This window comes from Panthera onca, chromosome E3 (assembly GCF_046562875.1).
Source record: "Panthera onca isolate mPanOnc1 chromosome E3, mPanOnc1 haplotype 2, whole genome shotgun sequence".
In the NCBI taxonomy this organism is placed as follows: domain Eukaryota; kingdom Metazoa; phylum Chordata; class Mammalia; order Carnivora; family Felidae; genus Panthera; species Panthera onca.
This window is the reverse complement of record NC_138354.1, coordinates 18,517,878-18,529,087: the sequence shown is the minus strand read 5'-3', so window position 1 is coordinate 18,529,087 and position 11,210 is coordinate 18,517,878. Positions and strand designations below refer to the sequence as shown.

The following is an 11,210-nucleotide window of genomic DNA, read 5'->3' as shown; positions in this document are numbered from 1 at the left end:
AAAGGCATAGGAAAATTGCTGATGTAACCAGTCGGCTCCCACTCCATCAGTCCCGACTTCTATCTATGTGTTGTTGTTCAGGGTTTCATCAGCTCAGGGTCATCTCCCAGGCGATCTAGGGGGCAGAGAATATGCCATTTGCTACGTACCTCAACTGGTGACATACACATCTCTCTCTCCAACCCATTGATCAATTTGTTAAAGCACCTTTTATGGATAAAACGCTATCCCAGAACTGACCAGGAGTGAAGACAACATTTCAGGAATTCACAAGATAACCTTGTGAGGTAGTAAGGCTTTCTGAGGAAGATGACTTTTGAACAGAGGAGGTAGGGAAAAACAAAACACACCAACAACAAAATGACAGTAAACACTGAGTTCTACTCTGTCCCAAGCATAGTGACTGTTTATTGAACAAACTACTGGGGGAGCAAGTGGAATGTCAAGATTGCCAAAATGAATAAGACAGAATCCCTGCTCTGAATGACTTTCCAGATTGATGCATCAAGTGGGAAATGAGTTTGGTCTATGAATGGGTGGGATTCAGAGAGGGCAGCAGTGCTCAATGTATATTTGTTGAGTAAACAGCTGAATTCCATGACCATAAACATCTCTGATACAAAGCCAGGAATTCAGGAAAGTTCTGAGTGTGAAGGGAATGAGGACATTTTCTGATGCAGTACCAGATACTGTTAGGGTGAAACAAGGATTGAGGGGCCCCTGGGTGGCTCAGTCTTGTAAGTGTCCAATTTTTGGTTTCAACTCAGGTCGTGATCTTAGGGTTTGTGAGTTCAAGCCCCCCGTCAGGCTCTGTGCTGACAGCGCGGAGCCTGCTTGAGATCCTCTCTCTCTCTCTCTCTCTCTCTCTCTCTCTTTCTCTCTCTTCCCCTCCCCTGCTTGCACTCTCTCCCTCTCTCTCAAAAATAAATAAACATAAATAAAATAAAAACCCTGAAGGATTGAAAGGATAGGTTGACACCAGATATTGGATGGTTTCATCCTGCACACCGGGGAGCTCTACACTGGTCTAAAGAAGTGAATTACCTTCTGTTAATATTTTAAGAGAATTACTCTGATAGTGTGCAGGGCAAACGGATAGCTTTGTGCCTACACATAGTTCAGTTTGGAGAAATCAGAAGGTAAACGTGGGCTGCTGAGGGAATAAAAGGGCAAACAGACAGCAAACTATTTCATTGGGAAGACAATGAGTAAACAGAGAAGGTTGGGAAGGAATCAGACTTCCTCTGTGGATATTTTGCCTAAATGGTAATGATGCACTGTCAATGATGCTGACATTGACTAGGAAAGAAGATGGTTAAATACTGAGGAGAAAGAGTGTTAAGCCCTCTTCCCACATACAGGAGATGGCAAGACAGGCTCAGCCTCGCCCTTTTGGCCCTGGGCTGGAAAGGCCCCATTTGGCCTGGCTTGCCAAAGATGATCTTGGCCAAGGTGATCTTGGTGGGAGCCACTAAGGCAGAGCCTAGGAATCAGGCAGAGTCAGGTGCTCTTACCTATAGGGAAACATTTCGGAGAGAGATGCACCTAGGACTTCATGTGAAAGCAGAGGCCCTTGCTCCCTTCTGTATAAATTCCTGGATTCACACTGGGCACAGGGACACGCGGGGCTCCTCCTGCAGAATGTCCACTGTAGAGAAGGATGGAGAAGATCCAGGGAGTCTACACACCAAGAGGCCACCAAAGGCTCCCTGTTTGGGGTAAAGGGAAATGGTGTTGAAAGCCAGCTAAGTCCCAGGTGCCACCTTGTAGGCACATCGAGATAGATAACCACAGTGGAAATTCACCTTCCAGAGTCCTTATGAGGATGGTTAGCAGACAGTTGAGCGAGCAGACTGCCTGTTAGTAAAGGCGGGGATGAGATTTGAAGCTGGAGAATGTCCTCTGACTTGCACTGGCAGCTCTAAACTGGGTGAAAGGCTCTGAGCGTCATTTCTCCTTGTTTCATGCTCAGTGAGAGGAAAGCATCAGGCAGTGCAACCTTCGATTTGCCTAAAATGTCATTGCGCCATAAACCCAGACTCCAGCAAGCAGTGTTAGTCCTGGGACAAAGTCATGGGTAATGATGGAATCTTCCCTTTCCCTAACAGATTCTTGCAGTCCAGTTCCAACCTGTCCATTTCTGGGTGACGTAACTCGCTGGTACATTTCCCATTACCTCTATATCCTGCTCTCTGAAGGAGGACTCCAAGGCACCTATGGACTTTGTCACTTTGTACACCTCCCCCTTTTTTCCTTTCTCTCTTGCCTCTACCCGCTCTGAGTGGTGAACGCTTGACGGGAAACAATGTCTTCCATCATAAACCCCTTCGCAGCACTTGACCCCAGTCACCCACACTCCTGGAATGTATCTAACAGTGGACATGAACTGAGGGGTCTTGATCCCCAAGGGAGGAGGCTGGCTCAGGGCTCCCACACCTTGGCCCTTCCGTGTATCCCTGATGGATTCCATGGTGGGCTTTCTGGGCGTGCTTCCTCTTGGAGCTTTTCCCACATTCAGTGCAGGGAAAGGGCCTCTCATGAGAGTGGATGTGCCTGTGGCTGAGCAGGAGGGAGGAGTGCAGGAAGCAGATGCCACACTCTGGGCAGGGGGAAGGTTTCCCCGGGTGTGCGTGGGCATCTGTGAACGGCCAAAGGACCGAACGGCCAAAGAACACCGCCTTACAGCCACAGCACCAGAGGGCTTCTTTCCCGTGTGGATAAGCTGGTGCTGGAGCAAATTTTTTTGGTGAGCAAAAGTGAGTACCACACTATAGACCATGGTATAGCAGTGTTTACTCAAGTGCATGAGCAGGTGGCTGGCCGGGAGGCGGGTATGCAAAGTCGCACCCCCAGTCTGCCCACATGTCTGCACTTATGGGCACCCAGGGCGCTTCCCCGGGTGGAGGCGGTGTGGTGCAGTCAGGACGCGGGTGTGCCCTATGTGGAGCAGCTGGTGCTAGATCAGGTGAGCCCTCCGGGAAACGAGGACACCACAGGAGCCACACACACGGGGACAGTCACCGGAGTGGTCTGTCCGTGTCTAACAGTGAGGGGTGGCAAAGAGCTGCCCACAGTCCAGACTTGCATAAAGTTTCTTCCTTCTGTAGGTGGCCAGGGCCCTACTTTTTCAAAGGCGGCAGCCACACAGCAGGGGGGTGGGGGTGGGGTGGGGAGACGACTGTCTCACCTGTGGACGGGCAGATGGTGGGGCAGGTTCTTGCACTGAGAGAGCAGCATCCACACTGTCACAGGGAAGGCTGCCAGCACAGTAGGCCTGCTGGTGTCTGGCCAGGAGGAAGAGGACAGCCAAGACTCGGGTAGGGTTTCTTCGGAGCCAAACAGCACTGTTGTCCCATAGTTCAGGAGCCCTGAGGTGATATCTGGCCATACCCCCTGATTCAGGGCCCCTGGTTCTTCAAAGGACTCCTGCCATGCTGCCTAACCAGGCATCCTCTCTCACACAGGCTCCTTAAGCTTCTTCACCTCCATTTCCCCCTTCTTTTCTTTACTCTTGCTCTCTGCAGAGACAAGAGAATCGGAACTAAAGATTGTGGGGTGCTCTGAATCGCCACTGGTGGGGCAGCACTGGAGACAGAGTGCCTGTTCGTTCAGGGCAGGAGGATCTAAGTGCGAATCCCCGCCCCACCCCCCATCCCTCCACAGCAATCCCCCACCTGCCTCAGGCAGAAGTTTCTAGTTTTCAGAAAAAGTACCATGCCTTCTCACTCCAGGCTTCCAGAACCATAGAGCGTTCCCATAAGGAAGGGCTGAATTCTTTTCAGAGGTAAGCCGGCACCTCTCCCTAGTGAAAGACCTTAAATACAGACATGTCAGTGGAAACGTTCCTCAAAAAACAGACCTCAGTGCCGTCTGAGCACACAAAAACACCTGTTTGCATCCTCAATGAAAGGTGGCAAGGCTTTAAATTCTATAGAGGGCTCTAGGCAGCTTCAAAAGGCAGGATATGCCCTGAGAAACAAGGCCAGGCCAAGAAACCGAAGTGAATGTCTGGTCTCCTTCCAAGGCCAGTCAGAAATACATCATGCATGTTCTCTAGGCTTAAGTTAATTAAAATGAAAATTTTACTTCCTCAGGTACACTAGCCACATTTCAAGTGCTAAATAGACACATGTGGCCGGTGGCTTTTGTGTTGGTCACCACAGATACAGAACATTCCCATGACTGAAGAAAGCTCTGTTGGAAGCAATACTCTTAAACACTCAGCAGAAATAAGGCGAAAGAACCTAAATCCCCAACTGTTGTCTCGCCCCAACCCCCAACTGGAACCAACAGGACCAGCTACCCTTGAACACAAGGAAGCCTCCGGGTCTGGGAAAGAGAACTTTAGAAGAGAAAGTTCATCGGATTCTTATGAATTGGGGTCTTTAAAGAGAAGGGTGCGGTGTAGCTGTGGCTGCCGGCAGAAAGGGCCTACCCTGGCTCCCTCCCAAGAGAGGTTGACTTCCAGCTCAGCCCCCACTTTCCTCGCCTATCCCAGATCCTGAGTGCCTTGCCCCCTCCTTCTTGGACTCTGAGCTCCACGCCTCCTACTTTCATCTCCAGGAAATGAGGGCGGGTTTGAGGCCTGCGAATCCCAGGGGAGAAGAGGCTGACAGACGACTGGGTGAGAGGATGAAGCCTAAAGAGTGGGCTTCCTCTGCAGGGGCAGTTACAGCCTCCTGAATCCTACCGGAAAAGACCCTCCCCAACAACAGACACTCAGACACGTCCGGACCGAAGCCGACTAGTACCCCTTTTCGCTAAAAGGGGGACAAGGGGAGGGCTGGGACTTTCCGATCGCGCCCAGGTAGGCAGTCCTGGGTCACCCGCATCACTTCCCTGAAGACAGCCCAGTGCACCGCACCAGAGCCTTGAAGCCTTCGCCCTCGACGATAATGGCGCCACTGGACTTCACGCCCTTCTCCCTTCCGTGCACAGTCATTGCGTGGCGCGGGGCCGAAAGCAACGAGCCGGCGTTCTGATTGGGTCTCAGAGAATCACTCCGTTGGAGGGAAGCCGGTTGCAGCGTGCGCGAGCCAGCCTTCTCTCTGGAGCCACAACTCTCCAGGACACGCACTGGTTGAGCACCTGCCCGGCGCCGTCGTAGGCCGCGCGTGCGAAGGGACGGCGGGCCCACAGCACCGCTCCTCCTCCCCGCCCCCCACACCCTGGCCGGCTGGGCCTCGGACCAGAGCGCTGTCTGCGGCTGGGGCTCCCTGCCTCCTTTGCACCTAGATATGAACGACGTTCAAACGTGCATTGGCGCCTCCTGCGTGGAGCACAGCTCCAGGAGCCCGGTACAGAGCAGGGAGCTGAACAAAGCCTCCTCGGCCATGGAGGTTACATTGCTGTCTACAGCCTTCCAGATTCTCGAGTCTTCGCCGGGCTTGACCCACGATGTAGTCCTTGAGCCCCCGCAGCTCTTCCTGTCTGATGTGATTAAACGTGGCATCTCCAAACATAATGCTGGGGACTGGAAAGAGGTGGCTCTAAGGGTGATTGCTCTCAGTGGTACTTACAACCCCGTGAGAGGGACACATAATATGTAAGCAAAGGCATGGGTGCCTAAGCCAGTGTGGTAGTTCTAACACACTCCAGGGAATTATGAGACAGACTCTCACTTCTGAGTTGAGCACAGAGAAAATAAGCATTGAATCACTTGGGGGGAAAACAAAGGCATTAATAGTTTATAACTTGCTGAAATATAGAAAAGAGCTACGAGGGGCGCCTGGATGGCTCAGTCGGTTAAGCGTCTGCCTTAGGCTCAGGTCATGATCTCCCAGCTGGTGAATTCAAGCCCGTGGTAGGGCTCTGTGCTGACAGCTCAGAGCAGGGAGCCTGCCTCAGATTTTGTATCTCCCTCTCTCTTTACTCCTCCCCAACTGGAGCCCTGTATCTCTCTCAAAAAATAAAATAAACATTTAAAAAAACATTTTTTTTAAAGCTACAAAAATCACATTGAAAGAGTTGTTTTCAGCAGGGATGATTAGACAATATTCAAACGACTCTACCTGCAAAGCTTGGGAGGATATACACAGCAAAAAGTATTGTACTAGACAGTTTTGACTGAATATATGTTATTTAATCCTCACAACCACCTTGGGGGCCGGATTCATGTACTTATTTTATAGAAAGATGTTGATGACACAAGATGCACCAAGGTTGAACATGGGATAAACTGGCTCAAAGCCTATGATCCTCCTCTTTCATTTTGGCTTCTGGTCCAAATTAAGATTTGAACTCCTGAGCTCTAGAGTTAGGGAAAACTGGGAGCTGAAAGCTCAGAGGTCAGCAGTTGGTGCTGGGAGTGGATTGGAGGAGACTCATGCTTTTCCTGGATGGTGCTTCCCTCTGGATGTCCTCCCTCTCAGCTCCAGGTCACTCACAGACTCTAGATGTGGCTCAGCCCCCACCATCTCCTTTTTGATCGATTCCCTTTTCCTCCCCTCTCCTACCCCTCCTATGCCCTCTGTGCACCTCCTTCCCAACACTTGATCAGGGAGAATCTTAAAACGCTCGTTCACACTGCTGAACTCAGACACTCGCACTACTGAAACATATCAGGAAAATGCCGGAAGTGTACTGACGGTTCCTGACCCTCAGGGACAGAAGCTCGGGCTGGAGGTTGTAACAGAGGTCCGGCCCCCCTCTGACTTGTCCTGCGTGTGCGATGGGTCCATTGGTGGGCTTCCAGGGCACTCTTTCGTTTAAAGGTTTTCCCACACTGGGAACAGGGGAAGGGCCTCTCAACAGAATGGACACGCCTGTGACTGTTGAGGACACACGAAGAGGTAAATTGGTGCCCACACTCAGGGCAGGAGTAGGGCTTCTCCCCTGTATGTGTGCGCCTATGGATAGCCAGAGAGCCGCTCTGCCGGAAGCAGCGGCCACAATCAGGGCACTCATAGGGCTTTTCGCCTGTGTGAATGAGCTGATGCTGAAGCAGGTTATTTTGCTGGGCAAAACGGGCACCGCAATGGGCACAAGGGTAGGGGCGCTCACCGGAGTGGACCCGCTGGTGATTGGTCAGGAGGGAGGGGTAGGCAAAGCCCCGACCACAGTCAGAACAGATATGGGGCTTCTTCCTCGTGTGGGTGCGCTGGTGGATAGCCAAGAGCGAAGGATGTGTAAAGTGGCGCCCACACTCGGTACACACATATGGCTTCTCCCCACCATGTCTGTGTCTGTGGATGGCCAGGGCCCCCGTCTGGCGGAAGCAGCGGCCACAATCCGGACATGAATAAGGCTTGTCCCCTGTATGAAGCAGCTGGTGCTGGACCAGGTGAGCCCTCTGGGAGAACTGAACCCCACAAGGCCCACAGACATATGGACGGTCTCCAGAGTGGATTCGCCGATGTCTGACCAGCATCGAGGGGTAGGCAAAGAGCCTCCCACAGTCTGGGCAGGAGAAGGGCTTCTCCCCTGTATGTATGCGCATATGAACAGCCAGATTGCCTCTTTGGCGGAAGCAGCGTCCACACTGGTCACAGGGAAAGGGCCGCTCCCCAGAGTGGACCCGCTGGTGGCTGGCTAGGAGGGAGGGGTAGCTGAAAGAACGGCTGCATTCCAGGCAGGGGTAGGGCCTCTTGGGAGTCTCGGTGCACTGGTGTCCCGTGTCAGAGGAGACCTGAGGCAATGAATGGCTGCAGTCTCTAAAACCAGGAACCAGCCTGGCCTTCATCAGTGGCCCGTTCTTCACAGGGGGGTCCTCAAGCTCCTTGGCCCTGATTCTGCTGCTTGGTTCATTCTTTTTCTTGCTTTCTAAAGAGACGAGAGAATTGAAACCAAAGAGTTGAGTGCCTGCATGCCCCCGCCTGTGTTTTCTCTCACCATGGGGAGATGTAGGTGAAGGGAGCAGTAGTCAGTTTCTCTGGTGTATTCCCTGTTTCAGAGCCCCCGGGTTCATCTAAGGCAGCAGCTCCCCACTCCATGGCCTTCCCCCCCACCCTCATTTAGGGCTTGGAAAATTACAGTTTTGTCAGAAGGTGAGGGACAGTACTGCCTGTCAAAAATAAGCAATCACCTGCCACATTAAAGCCCCTAAAAGTAGGCATTTCAGTAGGGACAGAGATTTCTCAAGGCACTGGAATGGACCACAGGTCAGTGTATACAAAAACAGCAGTCACAGGGGCTCTGGGTGGCTCAGTCGGTTAAGCCTCCAACTCTTGATTTCCACTCAGGTCATGATGTCGAGGTTCATGAGTTTGAGCCCCACAGCAGGCTCTGTGCTGGCAATGCGGAGCCTGCTTGGAATTCTCACTATTCCTCTCTCTCTGCCCCTCCCCTGCTTGTGCTCTGTATCTCAAAATAAATAATAAATACACGTGTACACACACACACACACACACACACACACACACACACACACAGCAGTCACCACCTGGGCCAAAACTACCAATTTCACTAAGTGAACTTCTGGCCCCTTTCTGAGGCATGCAAATGCTCTGGGCACATAGAGAAGGAAGGCTCAATAAATTCTACTCCCCCACCTTCTCTTCCCCCCTACCCAGCTATCGTTGATGTAAGGAAGGCACCAGGTCTGATAAAGGGAAATTTGGAAGTGAAGGTTCAGAAGATCCTCACTAACTGGGCTGTGTGTTGGAAGGAGACTGCCAGGGGAAAGTTCCTGCCCGGGACTCGCTCCCAAGAGAGGGTGACTTCCAGCTCAGCCCCACTTTCCTCACCTATCCCATATCCTGGGTGCCTCGCCCTGTCCTCGGGATCCTCGGCCTCCGGGCTCCACGCCTCCTTCTTTCTCTCCATCCAGGAGATGAGGGCGGGCTTGGGGCCTGCGAATCCTAGGGGAGAAGAGGCCAACAGCGGACAGGGTGAGAGGATGGAGCCCAGCCAAGGCGGGGGACACAGCCTCCGGACCCTAGCGGAGAAGACCCTCCTTAACAACAGACACTTGGACGCGTCCGCACCAGAAGTCTAAAAATCCCCGTGTCACAAAAAGGGAGAGAAGGGGGCGGGCCGGGCCTCACCGAGCGCGCCCAGGTGGCCGTAGGTTTCCCGCATCACGTCCCGGTACAGGGCCCTCTGGGCTGGCCGCAGACAGCCCCACTCCTCCGAAGAGAAGTACACGGCCACGTCTGCGAAGCTCAAGGCGCCCGGCTTCCCTCGCTCTGGGTGGGCCTCCCCCTGTTCGCCGGCGAGGCGCGGGGCCCCGGGCGGCGCCATGGGTCCAGCGCTGTTCCGCCGTTCGCCGGCGGGCCCGGGGTTCTGGACGCCGCGGGACCAAACCTGGTTGGTCCCGGGCCCAGGGCACGGCCGAGGAAGCCCGAAGGGCTGGGTCCCAGCCTCTCGTGGGACCAGCGCAAACCCCTAAGGTGTTATTCTTACAGGTCCTACATGGACCCGGATTAGAGCATCGGAGGATGCCTTCAGCCACAGTGGAAGCGCGCAAGAAGCTCGCTCACCCACCCCCCCACCGCACGGGCGCTAGAAACCCTTTGCCCTCAAGAATAATGGCGTCGCTGGGCTTCACGCCCTTCTCCCTTCCGTGCACAGTCATTGGGTGGCGCGGGGCCGAAAGCAACGAGCCGGCGTTCTGATTGGGTCTCAGAGAATCACTCCGTTGGAGGGAAGCCGGCTGCAGCGTGCGAGCCGGCCTTCTCCCTGGAGCCACAACGACCCCGGGGATTGAGCTGGTTGAACACCTGCCCGGCGCCGTCGTAGGCCGCGCGTGCGAAGGGACGGCGGGCCCACAGCACCGCTCCTCCTCCCCGCCCCCCACACCCTGGCCGGCTGGGCCTCGGACCAGAGCGCTGTCTGCGGCTGGGGCTCCCTGCCTCCTTTGCACCTAGATATGAACGACGTTCAAACGTGCATTGGCGCCTCCTGCGTGGAGCACAGCTCCAGGAGCCCGGTACAGAGCAGGGAGCTAAACAAAGCCTCCTCGGCCATGGAGGTTACATTGCTGTCTACAGCCTTCCAGATTCTCGAGTCTTCGCCGGGCTTGACCCACGATGTAGTCCTTGAGCCCCCGCAGCTCTTCCTGTCTGATGTGATTAAACGTGGCATCTCCAAACATAATGCTGGGGACTGGAAAGAGGTGGCTCTAAGGGTGCTTGCGCTCAGCGGTGCTTACAACCTTGTGAGGGAGACACACACATACACAAAGGTCTGGGCGCCTCTAGAGGCGGAAAAGCCTCAGATCGGAGCCAGCAGTCCCGAGGTAGTAAAGACATCATAATACATTGAAGACTTCACTCCCAGCTTAGTATGTCTTCTATATGCATTTGAGAGCAGGGCAGTAGGCCTCTTGCATATTTCATCTCAGGTGACACCCATTTTCCAACGTATTTGCCTGTGAAGATTTATACGGGATTTACTATGAGAAAGCCACAGTGGTAGCCCTGATACACTCCAGGGAATCATAAGACACTCTCTCACCTGAGTTGAGCACAGAAAAAAAGAGATATTGTGAATGAATTAGGAAGAAGAAAGGAAGAAAAAAGGCAAATAGCTCCCAATTGTCTAAAACCTGGAGAACTAGAGAAATTATATTAAAAGCAGTTGTTTAAAACAGGGATGATTAGAGAAAACTGTTCAGTATTAAAAAAAAAAAAAAAAAAGCTGTGTTCTCAAAACCATTAGGATGCCTACTATAAAAAAAAAAAAGAAAAGAAAAGAACAAGTGTTGGTGAGGATGTGGAGTAATTGGGATCCTATGCACTGTCGGTGGAAATGTAAAATGGTGCAGCCCCTATGGAAAAGTGTATGATGGGTTTTAAAGAAATTAAAAATAGTTTTTCCACTTTGGGTATATACCCCCAAGAATTCAAAGCATGGCCTTGAAGAGACATTTGTATACACATGTTTATAGCAGTATTATTCACAATAGTTAAGAGATGGAAGTAACCCAAGTGTCTGTTGATTGATGAATGGATAAACAAAATATGGTGGCTACATGCAATGGAATATTATCCAGCTTAAGAAGGAAGGAAATTCTGATACATGCTACAACTTGGATTAAACTTGAGGACATTATATTAAGTGAAATAAGCCAGTCACAAAAAGATACTGAATGATTCCATTTATATGAGGTATCTAAAGCAGTCAAAGTCATAGAAGCAGAGGTGGGGTTGTGGTTGAGTGATTGCCACTGGGTGAGGAGAGAGGGATAGCAGGAATTGTTTAATGAGTATAGAGTTTCAGTTTTGCAAGATGAGAAAGGTCTGGAGATTGGTTGCCCAACAATGCGAGTG

The 11,210-nt window shown here is 52.2% G+C and overlaps 1 protein-coding gene across 1 annotated transcript; it reads right to left on the bottom strand.

Moving 5' to 3' along the window:
* Window positions 1-5,341: 5,341 nt before the first annotated feature.
* On the bottom strand, window positions 5,342-10,211 carry LOC132677642 (uncharacterized). The gene is made up of 3 exons (XM_060629424.3): window positions 8,985-10,211; window positions 8,685-8,798; window positions 5,342-7,761 (listed from the first exon to the last, which is right to left on the bottom strand). Exons 1-3 carry the CDS (start codon window positions 9,178-9,180, stop codon window positions 6,548-6,550), a joined length of 1,524 nt encoding a protein of 507 aa, XP_060485407.2. The 5' UTR covers window positions 9,181-10,211; the 3' UTR covers window positions 5,342-6,547.
* Between the last annotated feature and the right edge of the window lie 999 nt (window positions 10,212-11,210).